Raw genomic sequence first — 22,188 nt, forward strand, 5'->3', positions numbered from 1 at the left:
TAATATTGCGTGCATGCACACATGCACACACGCACACACACGCACACTCTCTCTCTCTCTCTCTCTCTCTCTCACATATATGCTGAAAATACCGTAGTAATTTGATAACAGCCTCTTCCAGTAGGGTATTGGCCTCCAGATCCCCACAGACTGTAACTTGGCAAAGATAGTTGGAACTTTGATGTGAAGCAAAAAGTCCTTTCTGCACTTTGTTGTACGGTTTTAGTATGTGAAAAATCCCTGGTAACATATATAGTGTTTATGTGATGATATTAGTTAAAAATCAGTAATGAAGTCATCCAGTAAGGCGTGGTTGAGGTAGTGAAGGGCTCTTTTACCTGTTTAACTGATGTTTGAACCAAGGTGTTTTCCTAGATGAACGGAAACAGTATTCATCAGGGCAATATTAAAAAATGATGATAAATGATGATAAAACTGACATAAAACAGTTACAATTTCATCTCATTTTCCCAAAATGTTTGGCTCAATATTCTTCATAAAATCACACTTCTCATTAGAAATCTCATCATTGATGAGCAACATGAATTTTTTGGGGGCGATCAACTTCTTGCAGTTTTTTTTTTTTTTTTGTTCTACCAATTTCTCTTGGGTGCAGTGGAGAAACATTATCAGGTTGACTGCATTTATACAGACATCACAAAAGCTTGCAACACTTTTGACTATGATATCTTGCTAAAAGAACTGGCAGGTTATGTAATTAATAGTCCTCTCCTCTCCTGGGTTGCATTGTATCTCAAAAATTGCAAACAGTAATCATTTTTCTGATTCTATGACTGCTATGAGTGGAGTTCCTCAAGGATCTCACCTTGCTCCCTTACTTTTTACTTTACATAAATTACATCAAAATAAACTTAAGAATTCACATTTGCTTTTGTTTTCCAATGATACATAATATTTTCTGAAAGTTAATCGTCCACTTGATTGTTTGAAACTCCAAGAATATTTACAACATCTGGAAAAGTATTGTTCACAAAATGGTTTGAAACTTAATCATGCGCTCATAGTGTCTTCAAAATCAGTATCAGAAAGAAGTTTTCTGATATCTGGAGTTTTGTATGCTGTATACCATCTTTGATTTTGGCATTACTGATGCCTGGAAATCAGTGACACACATACTGGAATCATTCACCTTCATTGTTTATAGCCTTAATGAATTGCTTCATTGCTAGTTTGATATGAAGTGCAGGTAACAGTATGTTGGACTTGTCAACAAGACTTTCTTGTTTAGTTTTTTAAGCCAACAATCCAATGTCTTTGTAGTGCCCATTCATTTTGAATCCAGTGTTGTGACCTTGCTCAACTACCCCACTCACACAGAAAACGGGGATATTTTGTTGAACCTGCTTGTAGACCTGTTAGGGTACCTATCCCCTTATATTCACCACATATTTGCTTTTTGTGTTCCTGATACTTTACTTTTCCCATCATCTCAAGATTTGCGTATGTTTCTCGCATAATGACTGAATGAGCAATGGTAACTGATGCAAGTTCATTTTCAATATGAAGAACAACACACTTCAAACTATGCTTGGATGCATCCGTAAAATATCTCCAGTGAGTGGGGTCATAACGTGGTACTCCTAGTTTCAGCAAACCTTTGAAACATTGCTGAGTAAACCAAAGCTTCCTCTCAGAAAAGAAGGGTAGAAATTCTTTTTTGCGTTATCTGTATCAATAGTATGTTGTTCCTGGTGCCAATATGTTTCTTTCGTGTAGCAGATTTCCTTTTTAAGACCAAAATCTTGAACTAAGTCATTTAATGCACTTTGCTCAAAAAGTTTGGGTTCATTCCCAGCAACTTCTGGTGAGAAATCACAGTTAAAGGTAGTACTGGCCATTTCTGCCTCATCTTCAGAAGAGGAGCCATCATTTAATTGTTCCAGGCACTGCAGTACTGGTACCTCAGCGCCAAGAGGAGCAGGTAGAATTGCGGATGAAATATTGCTTGGACACACACTCTTACTTTGTTTCTGCTGTTAAAACCCTTCACATTCACTGAACAGAAGTAGCAGTGAGAACTGTGATCTGTAGGTTGACGCCACATCACTGTTATTCTGAATGACAGTGTTGTTAGCTCACCGTTCACCCACTGTTGCAACTGCTCTACACAGGTCCTACAAACTCTCTCTCTGTTTGTTTACAATAATACACACAGACTCCAATCACTCGCATACAGACTCACTCATTCACACAGTCCTCTCGTTGCTACTGTCACAGCCCACAATTCAGAGCCCACGCATGACAGACTCACCACTCAGGATAATGTTCGCTGTCCACTCTCCGATAGAACTTGGTTCACAACTCCATGCCGACATTCCAGTATTTTCTTCCAGAGCTGCACCAGAACACGCATGATGCTCTCCTCCATCAGCTGGCCCCAAAAGACAGGACTCACGTTGGCATGCGTCAGGTCCACAGTTCGACAAAAGAACATTCCACAGACTGCCCCACTCAACTCAACTCCAGGCTGTCACGTACTATCGGCTACTAGCTGGCTACTCCACTAACTGACGGTGTTCACACTGAGCTCACCGGTGACTGTAGCACCGTTCATTCTTCTTCGCTCACACTGAGTCCACACACACTGACTGAACTGCCCGTGGTTGTCCGTCGCCTTATATAAGGGGCTGACTGTTCGGGATACATCGGCCTCTGGAAGCTCATGGAAGCCTCCAGATATGCGGCCTAGTTATCTCTTCACAACTTGAGGTCTTAGCAATTAGCGGCCAATGTCGGGACTTTCAGTGGTGTCTGACCAACGGGCGCTGGCCTTCCCCCATTAGTTTGGCTCTGCAGCAGGAGGCACAACCCGGGCACGTTGACATCACACGGGGCGGGGACACAATGCATCACTCCCCCTCCAGCCCTGCTCCGCAAAATAGTGAACGTTCCACAGTATTAGTAAATAAATTCAGAAAACTTAATGAAGACAACACTTCTAGCATAGGTGTCTGTGCATAAAAGAGGAAATGTTGGATTTTTAAAGCAGTGCGATGTGATGCTAGAAAAATAATACTGGATCCTGTTTTAGGACGCAAAAGACATCCTGAAAGCAATACAGGATGACAGCATTGCAACCATTCCAAGGCAGTTTAATGCACTGAATGATCCAATTGAGGGTTTTAGTTGTAACATGTCTTACTACAGAAGTGATAGTAATAGGTCTCCATGGACTATTAGTAAGGTACCTTCTAATTGGACAAAAACAGTAATTGCACCTGTCTTTAAGCAAGGGAACAGGAAGGTTTGCAACAACTGTTGAGGTATTTCATTGATTGGAATTCCAGGCAAGGTGTTCTCTAGCATATTGAAAGGGAGGGTGCAGTCACTAGTTGAGAGTAAGTTGGACGAAAACCAGAGTGGTTTGAGACCACAGGTTCAGATTGAATCGAGGTGCAGTGAAGCTTATCCAGTGAATTCACTGTTGCGATAAGCAGTATTTTTTAACCAGTTGACGCCGACCTCCATACTTTGAATAGACCTGCTTTCCTTCACGCGCTGCCGACCTCTATGCGTGGTATAGACCCCTGTAGGCCTGACTTCATTTTGTTCTAGCTTGTAAAATTTTTAAAGTTGTTGAGATGGAATTGGTATATCTTTGAAGATGAAGATCTCTGCCTTCCTTGTGCAGTATGTATGAATCAGTTCAAATTGGTGCTTCTTTTTTCTTTTCTAAAGTGTTTGAAATAGTTTTACTTATTTCCAGTTGAGAGCATCTACGTTTAAATTTCTGCTGCAATCCAACGGATATATATGTTTCATTACAGGATGTTTCCCTCTGTAGATTGATAATATAAATTGCCATCTCTTCACTGATGTGTTGACATCATCTGGTGAGAATTCCTATAATTCTTTCTATCCCTTGAAACCTCTTATGAATCGTATTTACTTAACTTGCTGTCACTTTGAAATATGATATTCTGTGGTGCAGAAGGATGGCACGGTGCAGTTTGAATGAAAGAGAAGTAATTTAATTTAATAAATCAGATGATAACAGCTCTACACGTGACTGAACCAAGCAAAGCCCGAGTGAAGGCAGAATATAAGGAATGGGAGGGCGTGACCAACTAATGGACAACAAACACACTAAAGTATATGCCCTCATTCTCATGAACTAATCGTCACATTAACCTGGGATTTGTGCTAAATGAATCTTTTAACTATTGTTTCCCTTACTTCTGCTCAAAGTTCCCGACTCAACGATTACCCTAGTTTTCTTTGCGTTGTGAATCAACTCACCCAAATACAAGAACGTCACTTTCATTCTGTACAAAACATGGACAGTCTGTTCTCCACTACTACACTATAAGGTAAATATAAAGTTAATGAATGTAAACTACATTCTTTTGAGTCTCTCCTGTAAACATTTGAAATTAATCTGAGCTAAACTGTTGTAAAAGTGAATTTTTAAAGAGATCGCGTCATTCTTTTAGTGCTCACACCTGAATAACTTCCGTGCGCTGGGTAAAGCGGCCCTCAAATGTTCCTCATCGCTGAGGGGTTAAGAAGGAAGTCAGCTCCTTGTCGAAACTATATTTACACCGGTCTGTTTTCAGACCAACTTTGCTTTACAGGAGTGAAAGTTGAGTGGATTTAGGATATCTTATTCAAAGTTAGAATCAACAGACATGAAAGTAGTGAGAGTGATTGCTGGTACAAACAAGTGGGAACAGTGGCAGGAGGGAACTTGGAATGAACTGTATGGATGAAGCTTTACCCATAAACCGGCTTCGTTGGTGGGGTAATGTGAGGTGAATGGAGGACGATAGGTTACCTAGCATAACAGTGAACTTTTGTTATGGAGGGTAGGATAAGTAGATAGGGATCGACTATGGTTAGACTCAGTTTCTAATGATTTAAAGATAAGAGGTATAGAGCTAAATGAGGCCACACAGCTAGTTACAAAGATAGAGTTGTGGTAGTGTATAATAAATTCACAGAGGCTTGCAGACTGAACAGTGAAAGGCATAAGTCTTTAATGAAGATGTATGTACAGTATGCTGTATAAATCCCCTTTATGAATTCAAATGGTTCTTGATTTTTTCTGCAGTGAAGTCCATAATAGCCTTCATGAGAACTTTATCAGGTCCTGGGCTAGTAGCAATTGCAATTCCCCCCCACCAAATAGACCATACTGTGAGTGATCTCTGTGCAAGTTCCAGGTTCATCTGTCATAGGATTCATATGATTCTCTCATATATAGAATTTCCATTTCAAAAATAGTGCTAAAATAATCTTCTACTTTATCATTACTTACATTTAAAAGTATCTTGTGATTTTTTATAATATTTGCATTGCTCTATGGCATTGGTAGAAATATTCATATTGAGCATGCGGATAGTTGGATCTTTCCTTACATCATATTCATTCATTTTTTGAGGATTCAAATGGATTGTTACATTTTTTATACTTGCAGTTGCTATTCATTAAATTGATTTATACTATTTGCTGAACTTGTGTATAGCATCATGTGTTCAATTAGATGTTTAGTAATTGTTATAGCCTAATATTTCCTGTTGAATTAAATGGTGATCTAGGAACAGCTGGCAGGCATGAAGACTGTTCCAGTAGATAGCTTAGTGTGGCGTCTGGCAGTTGTTATGTCTCATGTGATGTGCAACCTGGGGGGAGTCAAGGAAGCTGCTCATTTGTGGTATGAATTTTGTGAAGAAATGGTGTACCGGTGGGAAAACAGCATCATCATTCCAGGGTAAGTAGTCTTGTTTTATTTATCAGTTCTTTGCTCCACTTTGTCGCTTGTTTTGTTTATATGCTGAATGTACTATCTTCAGCTGATTGAGCATGCATATTGCTTGTTAGTTGTGGATGTCGAACTTTATTATGACATATTTTCTTCTTCACTCTTCATAGTTAGTGCCAAAGAATATGCAGTGTGAGTTGGATATCCCTTTGTATATCGTATACAGTATAAGTCCACTATAACGAGTACGGCATATAAAGGGAACCCAGTTATAACGACAGTTTTTGTCTGTCTGTTCAAAATTCCTATATTAAACTGTGTATTATCCTTCAGTTACAGCGAGAGACCTATCACTGATGCATTCGTTATTACAAGCAATTAAGCGTGCACGATTTTTTTCCATTAACAACATTTATGAACCCAGCGATTACATTGCATGCGATCGATCATCTTCGGTATCATTTCCTCGTTATGTCCACTGGCGAGCTCTCTCGTCAACATTCAAAGGCAATCATAGGTAATAAAATAATTTTGTATTATTCCATATTGAAGAGCAATATAATGTGAATCAAAAGCTAAAAGTTTCCACCTATTCAATACTAATTATTGTAACCTTAAAAAAGTTACATATATTTGATGAAACTAGTTTCGGTCTTGCTAGAGACCATCATCAATCAAAATCAATAAACTTAAGGCAAGACATGAATTATAGATAAAACTTATGAGGCAAGCATGTGTTGTGGAAATTCGGTGCGAGACACGTAAAGATTTGGATGTTAAACACTCATCACTAGAGCCCGTATTTCCATGCACTATCAAATCTCAAAACCTGCATGTAATCATGCCCTATCAAGTGATGGAACATGCACAATAAACTGGAAAATATGGACTATCAAAATTCAGTTCAACATTGTTATATTTTCACTTCCTTTTGAAACATTATACAACTAATTTCTCCAAATTTTCTTCATTTAAGTTCATTCATTTATCTGACAGAACATTCCTGAACACAGAAAATGATCTTTCTACATCACAAGAAGTGACAGGTTCATACTTAAATGAAGAAATTTAGGATGAAGTATACCTGAAGTTATCCCTTTTCGAAAATTAATTTAGAAATTCCTTACCTCAATCCATTTAGACACGAGGTCTCTTCATAGACTTTGTCCGGCTCCGTGGCTAAATGGCTAGCATGTTGGCTTTTGGTCACAGGGGTCCCGGGTTCGATTCCCGGCAGGGTTGGGAATTTTAACCATAACTGGTTAATTCCCCTGGCATGGGGAGTGGGTGTATGTGTCGTCTCCATCATCATTTCATCCTCATCACAACGTGCAGGTCACCTACAGGCTTCAAATCAAAAGACCTGCACCTGGCGAGCCAAAGTCCTCGGACACATCCCGGCACTAAAAGCCATACGCCATTTCATTTCATAGACTTTTGAGAGGTGGCATGACACCAACACTTCACAGCACAGTCCAACACTAAATTACAATCTGAATCATGTAAGCGTGCTGCTTTCCAACTCCCTCCTTTTCTCAATTATTTTGGTCTGAGACGTGTGAACAGTGAAAGTTCGGAGTAGGAAATTCCAGGAAAACAAAACAGGATTCAGTGCATAACCAAAGTTTTTAAGCTGTTATCTCAAAAAAAAAAAAAAAAAAAAAAAGAGAGAGAGAGAGAGAGAAAGAAAGAACATTTAGTAATGCAAAATTTAGCATTAGTTTTTACTAGGACACCTTATTTCTAAGGATTAGAGCAGTCGACACGGGGTCTTCCCGCCTATGTCAATGTTTACTCAAGCAAGAGATAAGAAAGTGCTTGGCTAACTGGATTATAGGACCTCTATGCATCTAACTTGGGTTTTCAAATAGTATCCCAGGAATACACTTCTTTCTCTCTCAATGATAGACATAGACATGGACGTACAGTCCCAAGTTCTGCAAACCCAGGTTCAAAAAAGGCACTATCATGCTAGTTAACATAATATATGCATCAAAGTCAGAAGAAAAGTCATATAATCCAATATAAATGTCCAATTATTTGCTATTAAAACCAAAATTTTCAAAATATGCATTATGCATGAATTTTCTCCCAAAAAGGCCAAAACATGCAAACATGCACGGAAAAAATACGGTTGTTTAGAATTGATTAGTCATAAAATGAATATTTTTAAAGTTTCAGAAGTGTAACTAGCTTATTTAGGAACATGCATTTGCATGGAAATCCAGGCTTTACTCATCACAATCATGTCTTGTGTAAGTTCTCAGTTTCTTCCTTCTTCTTTTCCTACCGCTTTTCTCACACGTGTGGGATTGCGGGTACAAACTGTATTACAAGTTGTCCATTTCGTGACCGTATCGATGTTTAATCAAGAAGTAAGTATAAATAACCACCTAATCGATACTTTATTAATGCCTCAGGCAAAATTGAATAAAATTAAAACTTACAGGACATGTTTCGACCACTTAGTGGTCCTCTTCAGCTGTATAAATAAAGAACTGAAATTTATTCATAGGTTCTTAACTCATAACTACGTATTTTATACCAAATCTTCGATAAAAAAACTCCAAAGAGTTCTGCATTGCTATTAAAGATTTCAAGTTAACTTCATCTCATGTAACAAGTTCCTTCGACATCAAGGACATGTACACGAACATACCTATTAAGAACACCATTGAGATTATAAAGACGAATTTATTAATTCACAAACGTATCAGTATACCTGAAATAGAAAACTTCATTACTATCTTGGAATTCGTTTTGAACCACAATTTCTTCTCTTTTAATAATAAAATATATCAGCAAGATGGACTTCCAATGGGAGCGCCGGCTTCTGGAATTTTAGCTAACATTTACCTCGACTTTTTGGAACACACTCAGATGGTAGGTCACATTAAAGGACTCGATCTCTGGCTTCGATATGTTGATGATACCTATACCATAATTAACAAGGAAATAAATGATAGTCACAATATCCTTAATACTTTGAATAATTTAGACCCAAACATAAAATTTACAGCTGAAGAAGAAGAGAAAGGCATACTCAATTTTCTGGATATCCAAACAATTCGTAAAGACAACCATTTCCAATTTAAAATATACAGGAAACCCACTTTTACCCCGACTACAATCAAAAGTGATTCTTTACATCCCATCTCGCAAAAGAAATCAGCTTATTATAGTTTCGTCAACAGAGCCTTTGAAATTCCGCTAACAGAAACAGACAGAAAAAAGGAACTTTCTTTCATTCGTCAACAGGCTCTACATAATGGTTTCAGTTTGAAATTCATCAATAAAATCATCACTAAATGCAAATACCAACAACAAATTAAACTTAAACAGCATTCAGAAAATTCTGACGACCTCCATTTTTATCAAAGGAGTCTCCAAAGAACTTTTATTTGTGCTTATTGTCAATGTTTTTCTTTTCAGTTCTTTATTTATACAGCTGAAGAGGACCACTAAGTGGTCGAAACATGTCCTGTAAGTTTTAATTTTATTCAATTTTGCCTGAGGCATTAATAAAGTATCGATTAGGTGGTTATTTATACTTACTTCTTGGTACAAACTGTGTCGAACATGTGGATTTGGTCCTGTTTTACGGCCGGATGCCCTTCCTGTCGCCAACCCAATATAGAGGGATGTAATGACTATTGCGTGTTTCTGTGGTGGTTGGTAGTGTAGTGTGTTGTGTGAATATGGAGAGGAGAGTGTTGGGACGGACACAAACACCCAGTCCCCAAGCCAGAAGAATTAATCAGAAGTGATTAAAATTCCTGACCCGGCCGGGAATCGAACCCGGGATCCTCTAAACCAAAGGCCAGTACGCTGACTATTCAGCCAACGAGTCAGACTCTCAATTTTCTTCCAATTTGAAGAATACACTTCACAGAAGACCAGGTGAAACACTTTAAAAACTAGAACTTCAAGAATCTTCTAGACTTCAGTTCAGCTGAAACAAGTGTGAACAGAATGATGTAGATGGGAAAGTGTTGAGATGTTCATTTGCTTCCAATATGGATAATTTAAAAAGTTGAAAGAGCAAAAACAAAGAAATAGAACAGAATGATGTTGATGGGAAAGTGTTGAGATGTTCATTTGCTTCCAGTATGGATAATTGAAAAAGTTGAAAGAGCAAAAGCAAAGAAATAGAATAGAGCTGAGTTGTAGATGGGAGGTATAGTGTAGCCTAAGATGGGGCCAAGGGATGTCACGTGGTATGGTGGCTGATTGCTCGAGAAAAATAAAGGAGAGGGTTTAGAGTACTTCATTTCCTTTTATTGAAAATAGGAATTAATTGATCAAATGAAGGGTTTGGTTTTTCTGATATCTCATTAAGGTTGAAATTGGGATTAAAGGATTGATCCAGGTGGTTGAAACAATTTTCAAAGATATTGAGCAGAGAGCCCTTAAGCCTGCATGGTGGTTGTGATCATTAAGGCGCAGAAGCCTAAAACGGTCTGACACCATGGTTAGCCAGTTTGAGTCCCGTTGGTCGAAATAAATTTCACCATCAGAATGTTGGCTGATAGGGTAGGGGAGGTGGTGGTATACAATTTCTAATCACTAGATTGCGTGCCAAAAGCCTGGATTAAATTCTAAACCTCTCCGCAGTGCTCATATGGAGTGAGGGCATATGACGCTGTTGATTGTGATTCGTTCATCGGATGGGGACGTTAAGCCTTGAGCAGACGCCTTGGTACTATTCGAGAGGAGTAGGCTATGCGCCTATTCACACAACACACTACACTGCCAACCACCACAGAAACACGCAATAGTCATTACATCCCTCTATATAGGGTTGGCGTCAGAAAGGACATCCGGTCGTAAAAGCCCACCACGTCAGATTCATCCCACCTCATATCCGACCCCATAGAGAAATGAGACAAGGGTTGGACAAACGACAAAAACAACATTTATTAACAATTTTTAAGATTTTTAGATCTTGATCAATATTCATGAATTTATGGTTTGAGTCTGTCATATGTTTTCCCATAGCTGAAAATCTATTATATTTACATTAATTTATATGTTCTAAGTACCTCGTTTCAACATTTCTACCTGTTTGACCCATATAGGCGGACGTACAGCTTCTACATTTAAGCATATAAACACCTGATGTATAGAATTTATTATTATTATTATTAATTGAGTTTGTGTTGTGTAGAATTGATGTTTTAAAATATATTTTTATATCAGGTTTTTTGAAAATGTTAGAAATCTGGTGTATCTGTGGATTATTAAAAGTGAAAATGGAAAATAAGGTTTTATTAGTTTTCCTATTTCAGTGAGGTTAGTGGAAAGTTGTTGTCTGACTTTATTTATTACTCCTTCAATGAAATGTTTATTATATCCGTTGGCCTTGGCTATGTTTCTGATGGTGTTTAATTCATGTATAAGATATTTTTTTAACATTGGGATATTGATTTCATGATGAACCATGCTGTAGTATGCAGCACGTTTGTGGACTTGTAGATGTAAAGGGTCTTGATGATTGGTGTTTATGGTTTGTATAGGTTTTCTGTAAATTTTGTAGCTAAGGGAATTATGGTGTCTTGAGATAGCTAAGTCTAAAAAATTGATTTTATGTTCAGTTTCTGATTCTAGAGTGAATTCAATATACAGATCAAGCATGTTAAAGTTTGAAAGGATGGTGGTAGTGTTGACTAAGTTCTCATCCATTATAACTATAGTATCTGGCCCAAAATTGAATGTTATTGAAAATATTACTGTTAAAAATTCTGGTATGTTCTAATTTATCAAGGTAGATTTCATCTAAGATTCCTGAGGCCGGTGACCCCATCGCTAGACCATTTTGTTGGTATATAATGTTGTTAAAACTGAAATAATTGTTATTTAAAACAAATTTTAAAATATAAGTAAATTCAAGAATTTCAGGAATTTCATGTTTATTTAATTTACTGTATTTTGTCAGATTCTGTTGTATAATGGAACAAACTTCAGATATGGGGTATGCTTGGATACATGTTAATGATACTGAATGGATAGAGTGATTTGGTTTAATTTTAAAAAGGTTGATTTTGTCAACTAATTCTTTAGTGTTTCTGATAGATTTGTTGGCTAGAAAATGATAATTTCTTTTTAAGAATTTCTGAATGAATTGCGATATTGTATATAAAGGACTGGGTCTGTAATTTACTATCGGTCTAATGGATTTTTGGAAGTGCTCTGGCTGTGGGTAGGTGAGGATTCATGTTGATGAGAGAATTACATTCATATTCTGTTAATATAAGATGAATTTTTTTAGTATTTGTTTGAGTTGAGATTGGAGTTTGGCAGTGTGATTTTTCTTAATTGGGGAAAATGAACCATTAGAAAAGAATTGTTCTGTTTATCATATATTGATCTTGGTTGATAATGACAGTAGAATTACCTTTATCTGCCTTAGTTATGATGAGGTTATGACCAGTAATTTTCTTTCTGAGATTGTGAATTTGTTTATGTGTGAAATTATTATCTTTATTAATGTGGTTATTATTAGGATTAATGGGAATATCATTATGTAATGATTTAAGGAGGTTTTCTAATTTATTTTCGGCTTTGTCTTTGATACTGATATTGATGGCTATTTCAGTTTCTACCGTAGTGGTTATTATGTTGTCAATTATGTTAGGTTTAGGTCAATTCTGTTTTGGACCTCTGCTCATCATAGAAGTTTCAATATAGTCATTAGTTAAGTTAGTGATCGGAGGATGGAAATTGGTAAGATTGTTAGTGGTAGATTGATGTGCTGTGTTAGAGTAAGAAGCAGGGTTAGAGCTTTTCAGATTGAGTAACTTTTTCTGTAAAACTTGTTTACGGGATAAAGTGAGTTGCAGTTTATATTCAGTGTGTGATTGAAAAAGATCCCATTGGGATTGAGATAGTAACTTGGTAGATAAACTGGCTTTAAAGCTGAGCAAAGTAAAGCACTAGATTTTCCATCCAGAAGGGTGGTGGTTTAATGGAAATGTGATTTATGACTGGTTGCTCTTCGGATGACATGAGTTTATGGGTAATAACTCAAAAAATATGATTAAAATGAAGATTGTGAGTAAATAATGTAGTGTTTGCAATAAATATGTGTCTTAACACTATCTTCTGTTCTTTTTGGGGTTCAATTCATGTCAAAAGTGCCAGACGATGCCTTGAGTGCATAATTAAGTAGCTAGTCATTGATCACAACAACAAATAATAGACAACAAACACCACAGATAAAATACGAAAGTATGGCAGAGCATAGTTCTGGAAAGTTAATTTTCGATAGCTGCTACTAGACAGCACCTGATGTGTTACTGGGGCATGCATCTCAAATTATTAGTGTATTTTAAATTATACAAGGTATTTTACTGTGATCGTGTGGCGAGAAGTCACGTGGATGTGGGGTAAGGGGTGCCAGTCTCAAGGCCTGAGAATAAACATCTGTTCCGTCCGCGGTGACTCTTTCAAATTGTGGTGCTTTTGTGAAATTTGAAAGTGGTAGTGATTGTGCTTTAGTTAGGCACTTACTGTAAGTATTGCATAATGGACAGTTCAGTAATTTCAGAGAGCTCGCACTGTCTATCACGGCTAATGTTTGTAGCTTAGTGTAGTATCAGGTACTCGTGGCTGTACCTACAAGCTGCCGCGACTTCTCGTGAGATGCAGATAGTATATTCTCTCTCTTTAGGCTGCATAAGACACTTTTTTCTTGCGGAAACAATTTGTTCTATGCGAAATGCTTGTTACATACCTCAGTTCTTGCAATGATTTTTCTTGTTTCCTGTTGTTGTTCTAAGCAAGAGAATGAATTTCTTTATTTTTACATACTTTCTGAAGCTGAAAAAAATGCTAGAAATGCATGGGAAAGATATAAAATGTTACGTAGAGGAAAGAAATTGAGTAGACTTCATAAACAAACTATGGGAGGTCTTTCAGAATAATAGAGGATTGTCAGGTCTGGTTGCTGAGATAATTTTTTGTAGTACTGAACAGTCTATAATGTATCAGGGAGTTATTCTTTTGACCTCACTCTTAAAAGCTGTAAAAATTAAATTAAATATTTATTCACTTTTTATTATATGAAATATTGTTTATTAACTTTCATCAACTTTACATATGTTACGATAAAAATCAGTCATGCAGAACTCTCACTCATTCAACTGTACATTCTCAGTCAATCCATGTTGTTAAATAGCTTGGTTTTCTGTATTTCTTTTATTATATTAAGTCACTTCCCAGAATGCCTAGTTAATCTAGTGCAAAATGTATAATCAGTAATTTATTTGCAATACCACATCTTTAGCCTTGCAGTATTAGATTCCTTTTTGCAAAACTGTTGTGTTGTTTAGTATTCGGGGACATCACTTTAATTTGTTCTTAAAGTATACCAGTAATTTGTTTTATTCTTTGTGGGTAACACTCAACATTGAGGTGACACTGAGTTAGTAATTACAATTTTTATTAATATTTCATTAATAAAAATACCACAATAGGATGTAAATGGATCAGACAAGTAAGAGAGGATCTGAAAGAAATAGGCCTTACAACAGAAGACACCACAAATAAGATAAAATTGAATACAAAACTCAAGAATACAAACCTCTGCTTTACCCTTACACAAAACAAACCAACAACATGCATATTTTCAACTGAGGAAAGGGCATGGAGATCGGAGCGTCTGAAGAAGTACTGGGAAGACCGCAAAGCCCGAACAATCCCTTCAAAGAGACCTGAACGATGGACTGACTAAAGTGATCCTATGTGGTCATAGAAGAAGCAGACCGGGCGAGTTGGCCGTTCGCGTAGAGGCGCGCGGCTGTGAGCTTGCATCCGGGAGATAGTAGGTTCGAATCCCACTATCGGCAGCCCTGAAAATGGTTTTCCGTGGTTTCCCATTTTCACACCAGGCAAATGCTGGGGCTGTACCTTAATTAAGGCCACGGCCGCTTCCTTCCAACTCCTAGGCCATTCCTACCCCCATCGTCGCCATAAGACCTATCTGTGTCGACGTAAAGCCCCTAGCAAAAAAAAAAGTAGTAGTAGTAGTAGTAGTAGTAGTAGTAGTAGTAGTAGTAGTAGTAGTAGTAGTAGTAGTAGTAGTAGTAGTAGTAGTAGTAGTAGTAGTAGTAGTAGTAGTAGTAGTAGTAGTAGTAGTAGTAGTAGTAGTAGTAGTAGTAGTAGTAGTAGTAGTAGTAGTAGTAGTAGTAGTAGTAGTAGTAGTAGTAGTAGTAGTAGTAGTAGTAGTAGTAGTAGTAGTAGTAGTAGTAGTAGTAGTAGTAGTAGTAGTAGTAGTAGTAGTAGTAGTAGTAGTAGTAGTAGTAGTAGTAGTAGTAGTAGTAGTAGTAGTAGTAGTAGTAGTAGTAGTAGTAGTAGTAGTAGTAGTAGTAGTAGTAGTAGTAGTAGTAGTAGTAGTAGTAGTAGTAGTAGTAGTAGTAGTAGTAGTAGTAGTAGTAGTAGTAGTAGTAGTAGTAGTAGTAGTAGTAGTAGTAGTAGTATTTTGCTTGTGGGTGTGACATAAGTACTGTTATTAGTAACATGCTTTTGGCCAAGTTGAGAACTGACACTGAGTCAGGCGTCTCTCATATGCAGTTACTTTCAGTGCAAGACTGTTTGTAGGGTCCCGTATATTCCCGCAATATTGGAAAAGTTTATTTTGCCTCCGAGAAGAACGTTCAGTTAAAAATCTGATCAAATAATATTACCTATTTCCGTGGAGAGGAAGATCAATATTTATGTTGAATGTGGCAAAGAAACTAGAAATCCCGATTATTTATTAGCAAAGGGAATGAATCTTTTTCTGGCCCTCTTCCCACTTAGCTGGGGTCTGTACTAATGTGGATTAAGCCTAGTTTTGTAGCTGGATGCCCTTCCTGACAGCCACCTTACTTGGAGTGATGTGTTCACTGTTGCGTGTTACTGTGGTGGTTAGTAGTGTTTTATGTTGTGTGTAAATGAAAATGTGTATTAACATGATCACAAATACTCAGCCCTTGAACTGGTTAAAATCCATGGCCCGACTGGAAATCAAACCCAGGGCTATCTGGTTTGAAGGATACTACACTGACCATTCAGCCAAGGAGCTGGACTAAAGGGAATTGACAATGATGACAGTAATTGTTTCAACCAATACTGTAGGAGTGTGTATGAAAGTCAGCTCCTTTCCCTGAAAAATGAACTTTAAATTTTAAATGGTCTGAAAATATAGACAGTATCAAGAACATCTACAAATAATTCAGTTTTTCCTTTTAGATCTGTTTTCAGTGTATAGCCTATATAGAATTTTTAAAAAAAGTCAGTTGCATTAGTTAAAGGAGAAGAGCCATCTTCATGTATAATTTCTGAAGAGTAGGCCAGCACTTCTCCTGTCTGAGTCACTCTGCCTGGCAAACTACTAATAGGCAGAAGAAATTAAATTCTTTTTGTCCTTTCTTGTCATACTCTAAACATTTCTCTACCATAGAATCTGTGTAAGAGAAGTAGAGTACAAATTCTACAGTTTTGGTCATTCATAGGGGCTGCCTGGCCATTAAGGCATGCCTGATTCACCCAGAATGACGTGCGTTCGATTCACTGTCAAGAAGTCGAAAAATTTAAGAAACAAGGTTTCCACTTCCGGAGGTACACTTGGCCCTGAGATTCACTCAGCCTGCTGCAAAAATGAGTACCAGGTTAATATTTGGGGGCAAAGGTGGCCGGGTGTTGAGCTAACCACTCTACCCCACCAAGTGCCGAGGTTACGGATAGTGGAAGCCTTTACCTTCAACACCTTCCGGGGCCTTCATGGATTGTACAGAGATGACTTGATCATTTGTGTTATACTAGCCGTTACCTGTGCCTTTGTATACTTGTAATATGATTTTATACCCATGCATAGAATTGAGGACTACTAAACACTTATCCGAGTTGGAGAATTCATGTGATAGAACTGGCTGATTGTGATTGATTGTGAACACTGGAAATTATAACAAAATTTGTTCATAATTTTTTATAAACAGTGGAACATGCAGACAAACTCTGCATTTACTGGCCAGAAAGTGTGATCCAAGGGGATATTAATTTCAACCAGTAGTAGCTCATATGAACATCAGTGAAGCTTGCGTACATGAGCCAAGGTTGAAGAGTAGTATATAATTTTCCTAAACACTTATGAATTTATTCTACTGATAAAAAATACTCATTGCTAAAACATTATGGATCATTATTAAATTCTCTCGTTTATGGTGTGGTTCATTTGCATTATGATCTTGATCCGTACACTTTGGTATGTGAATAATGGTAAAAAGCATGAAAGTGCTTATTGAGAGTAATCTATTGAAGATAAGCATATGCTGTCATAGACTCTCTGCAAATGTTACCCATGTAACTTGATGAATCAGTAATAGTTTAGGTAGCACATTCATTCACTTTTAACAGTTCCAGATTGTAATTTTTTCAGCTTGCTTCACTTTTGTTTATGCTGTTTACTTTCTAAATAAATGAGCACAATCATATATAGCCTATAATTTGCAAGAAATAAGCTTTCTCATGGGAAAATAATGAAATCAGGTGAGTGGTTTCTGAAATTGCCCGCCTGGTGGCCATGATCGTTAAGGCGCTGAAGTCTCAACGGTCTGACACCGAGGTTAGCCGGTTCGAGTCCCGTTGATTGAAAAAATTTTCATCATCAGAATGTTGGCCGGCAGGGGAGGAGGGGTGGTGGTATACAATTTCTAATCACTAGATTGCGTGCCAAAAGCCTGGATTAAATTCTAAACCTCTCCGCAGTGCTCATATGGAGTGAGGGCGTATGACGCTGTTGATGGTGATTCGTCCATCGGATGGAGACATTAAGCCTTGAGCAAGACCCCTTGGTGCTATTTGACAGGAGTAGGCTATGTGCCAACACCGGGTTTCACCCTGTCCCTACTATCATATATTACGTCATTCATTTCATCTCATTCCTCTGATGAGGTTGACGTCGGGAAGGGCATCCGGTCATAAAAATCTGTCACGGCAGATTCATCCCGCCTCATACCCGACCCTGTAGGGAAACGGGACAAGGGTTGGACAAACAGTGGTTTCTGAAATTACCCTCTGTATCAAACGTGCATACTATCTCTCGTTATAATCATATTAGTAATTAATATAATCGTCCAAACCGTGACCTGAATCTTATGTTCTTAACAGTGAATGGAGATTTTATTTTTATATCTTTTTGATATATACAGTGGTCTTCACTTCACTGGCATTATGACTGCCTTCTTTTAGTATATTTACTTATTCAATTTGTTAATATTAAAACAATGCATAATATTTAAAAAGAAATATACAGACTAGTGAATGCAACTAATATTTTTCAATAATATATTGATCAACTTTGAGGTCTTAAAAATTGGGATATTTAGTCTTTGCAAACTTTTCTGAGATTCCAGAACAACCAGTTCAAAACTGAAATGTCTGGCTTCCTTAGATTATATTCTCATTTATTTTTCAGTATAAAATGTTACATTACATATTATATTGTTACATGTTTGTTTCTGCTAGGCATGAGGGAACTGTTTATACATCAGACCTTGCTGAAAGGAATACTCATTAGGAGAGGGCCAGAAAGCACAAGTAATTGGCAGGAGTGAAGTTTCTTCCCTTGTTTTGATTGTTGACAGGGGAAAGTTTGCCTCTGTTGTGCTTCCTTGTCCTGTCCTGACCTGTCCTGTTGTTTCATCTTTGTCATGAACTCTTTGGTGACTTATTAATAATGGTTAACTAATATCAAGTGTGTTATATATTTACAGTTACATCTTCTCTGTGTTTTAATATTACAAACCTAAAAATGGCTCACTCACACTTTTTATTCTTACATCTACTTATTTATACAAAGCAAAGTTGATTGAACAAATTCAAGTTTCTAATTCAAATCAATTGAGCATTGTTGTTTCATATTCGAGTATCTTTTTGTTGGTGATTGTTTTTCCTCTAATGTGTCTTAGATGCCCATGGCAGTAAACTGTAATACTGGCTTAATTTACACTTTTCCTTCTTGTTTGAATGTTTACACTGTAGCTCAGGAAACTAAAATTAATATATTTTTAGGGAGGGAATCTTGCAGCTGGAGCCAAAATGAGAAAGAACTAAAATGAGTCATTTGGACACATCACCTCCAGATTAATAAAAAAAGTTAAGGAAATCAACCATCATCCTAGAGTATGCTATACATTCACTTATGTGTGATTTGTAACTCATCACGTGTTATAAGTGGCTTACAATTTAGTTTTGCCTTTATAACATCCATTTTTACCTTATTTATATCAGTATCTTGCATTAGGAGAACAGAAGCTGATGGTTCGGTTCTGTTCCTTCTAGAATTAATGTTGACTATTTTATTGGTGATAGTTTCCTCTGGCAATGAGAGTCCACAAAAGAATTCTTCTTCTGTTTTTGTGATTTGCCAGAATTCTTCATCAATGTAGTAATAAATAACATGTTAGTGTTCTTCTTGCTGTATTTGTTTCCTCTTCTGGAATTCTGGTAATCAAACCTGCTCGTTATTTCTGTAAGCCACGCTTTGTTTCTGGCAGGCTACATTCATATGCACCTTTTCTTGATTAGGTAATTGAACACATTGATTGTTATCACTAAAGAGGGACGAGACCTCCTCTAGTTGTCGGGTTACGAGCCATGTAGATATCCATGTCGTGGTCAGTCCAGTTGTCAGACGTGTCACAGTAGTTGTTCAGAGTATGTGTGGAGCCTGCCGTGCTGTATCGACTACCTGGCCTCGTGTGGTCCCGAGATCGGGATCGTGGTCGTTGGCGTCTCGATGAAGATGTAACAGATGGCTGGTGGAGATGTTGGTGGCTGACGGGATAGCTTACACGAGATAAGTGTTCAGATGCTGCAGCAAGTGACTGCCGTGACTGACGTAGATCTGTGAACAAATTTAAATAGGTAAATAGAAGCAAACATCATAAACACAAATTATATAAATTGTATAAATGCATAGTTAGTTTCAACAGCAATTTTTAGTAATTGGTAGTTTGAAAATTAGAATTTAGGTTTATAACTCAATGTTCATATTAAGTATTGTGTGTATTAAGTTGGCAGTTCTTAATCTAAAAGGCATGGAATTACTCTCTTTCGGTCATGATAGTTCTGTAACACTATTGCTTACTTCTCACCAACATAGCCAGCCGGTCTTGGTACCTCTGGTGGTATTGGGTACTAAAGATGCATTGATAGCTTGGATGTAGCAGCATTTCATGAATTTTGGCAGCGTACATGAGGATTAACTGCTGCCTCCTTATTTGTAAAGATGGAACTCCCACTTCAGCGAGTAGGCTGGGAAGTATCCCTTTGTCAGCCTAACTCCGCTATGGTGAACACTGTCTAAAAGGCTCAGCATAGATCTTGATGCTGAACCATAAGCTGTACTACCATAGTCCATTTGGGGGAGGACTGTTGCCATGTAGAAACGTAGCAGCACCGCACGCTCAGCCCTCCACGAAGTGCCACTGAGAAACTTAAGCATTTTAAGTCTCTCCATGCAGGCAACCTTCAGCTGACTGATTGCGGATGAAGCTGTAAAGGAAGCGGTACTTGTACCTCCAAGGTCTATGAATGTACCTGCTAAAGATATTTGATCTCAGCTACGTCAGACCATTTTGGCATCCTGGGAATCAGAGTGGCTAGAAATCCAAACTCCCAACAAGCTGAGAGCAATTAAGAAGACAACTACCGTGTGGTGGTCTTCTTTCTGGCCTTCGTGGAGAGAGGCCATAGTACTGTGTAGGCTGAGGATAAGTCACGGATGATCTACGCACTCTTATCTACTAAAGAGGAAAGACCCCCGCCAGTGTGTTCTTGTGGTACCGACTTCACCATGGTCCATATCCTGGCCTAAGAAGGAGCGTTGGCCTGCAGGAGACACTCGAACACATAGTAGCCAATGACGCGACTACTGCTGATCTCGTCATCTGCTTTATGTGTGACAGTGAATTAATCAAGGGTATGTAAAGTGCAAGTGTTCTGTTACTCAGGGAACTCGCATTCCCTTTTGATTTGTTAGTGACCTTTTCGGCTAATACAATACTATTTTATTTTGTACTTCATTTCAAAATTCCTTTGTTGAATAAATAATTTTGTTTTATTTTAAATTTCTTTTCCACTTAATTTGTTTAGAGAGGATGATTACCTAATTGTACTTCCTCTTAAAACAAAAATCACCATTAACATAGCTGAGGTGTAAGATTTATGAAATACCGAGCAAGTGGCCAAGTTGTTAGGGTCGCGTAGCTGTGAGCTTGCATTCGGATATAGTGGTTTCAAACCCCACTGTCGGCAACCCTGAAGATGGTTTTCCATGGTTTCCCATTTTCATACCAGGCAATGCTTGAGCTGTACCTTAATTAAGGCCACAATCACTTCCTTCTCACTCCTAGCCCTCTCCTATTCCATCGTCATGATAAGACCTGTGTCGGTGCGATGATAAACACATTGTAAAAAGAAAAAGTTATGAAATGGGAAGTCACATCTTGATGGTGTGGATTTCACATAAAGTAGTAGGTTATATAGATTAAAGTCACAAGATTAAGTCACAAAAATTTATGCTTGTCTAATACCATCCTACTCCTTTCCTGCGGTTTGTGTTCAGAAAGCAAGATATTTTATTATGTCTATAATGAGTGGAGTTTCCTATTTTTCATGTATGAAATGTAATTGTATAGTTATTTGGAACTAAGTCGTAGGAAACAGAAAATGTCCTAGCTACATCATTTTAGATTATTCGTTTAGTGTTCTGTCTGTGAATTTACTGTGCACTTCTAGAATCCTCTGTTTGCATCTGGGTCTCTGGGCTTATTTACTTCTACACTTCTTATCTTTAAATCATTAAAAACTGGGACTAACCATTGTTGTCATGTAATCATTAAAAATTGGGACTAACCATTGTTGTCATGGTCTCCCTCTATTTCTCTTATCCCCCATGATCAAGTCCATTATTCTCCTATGTAGCCTACCCTCCTTCATCCATCTCATATGATCCCTAAGCTGGTTTAGATGCACAATTTAACCCTAGAATACTAATGCAACTTAGGAGTTACGCAAATACTGATCACTCGTAAAATTTACAATAATTAAAAATTTAAACTTTATGATGCTACAAATCAAAAACTCTCATACCTTAAAGTAATGTAAGCAGTCTCAAGAATTACGAAGTTAAAATTGGACAACAGTAGGTCTGATTTGATTGTTCATGTGTCACACAAAACACAGCACATTGCACGATGTTGGGCACATGCAGCGTGGTGCCAGTGTCCACAGAAATTTGTGGGCACACTTTGGGAAGCACTTGGAGTTGGTTTACCACAGTTTTCAAGAAGATTCTATTCTATTTGTGATTCTACATGAAAGTGAAGCAAACTTCATTTCAATCGCAAACAACAAAAAATTGCAGTTATACTAACGTGTCGTAAATAAATACTAATAAATAATAATACTACTAATAATACTGA

The 22,188-nt window shown here is 37.5% G+C and overlaps 2 protein-coding genes across 2 annotated transcripts in view; one reads left to right on the forward strand and one right to left on the reverse strand.

Moving 5' to 3' along the window:
* The window catches only part of Rab3GAP1 (RAB3 GTPase activating protein subunit 1), a 452,945-nt gene that overhangs the window by 76,509 nt on the left and 354,248 nt on the right, over positions 1–22,188 (forward strand). Inside the window, exon 8 of the mRNA XM_067151789.2 lies at positions 5,559–5,731. Within this exon, the coding sequence (XP_067007890.2) occupies positions 5,559–5,731 (173 nt within the window). The remainder of the gene's footprint in view (positions 1–5,558; positions 5,732–22,188) is intronic.
* Positions 19,315–22,188, reverse strand: part of haf (leucine-rich repeat and fibronectin type-III domain-containing protein hattifattener) — a 41,947-nt gene continuing 39,073 nt past the window's right edge. The window contains exon 7 of the mRNA XM_068228577.1: positions 19,315–19,607. Coding sequence (XP_068084678.1) covers positions 19,315–19,607 — 293 coding nt within the window. The remainder of the gene's footprint in view (positions 19,608–22,188) is intronic.

This window comes from Anabrus simplex, chromosome 7 (assembly GCF_040414725.1).
Source record: "Anabrus simplex isolate iqAnaSimp1 chromosome 7, ASM4041472v1, whole genome shotgun sequence".
NCBI classification, from domain to species: Eukaryota; Metazoa; Arthropoda; class Insecta; order Orthoptera; family Tettigoniidae; genus Anabrus; species Anabrus simplex.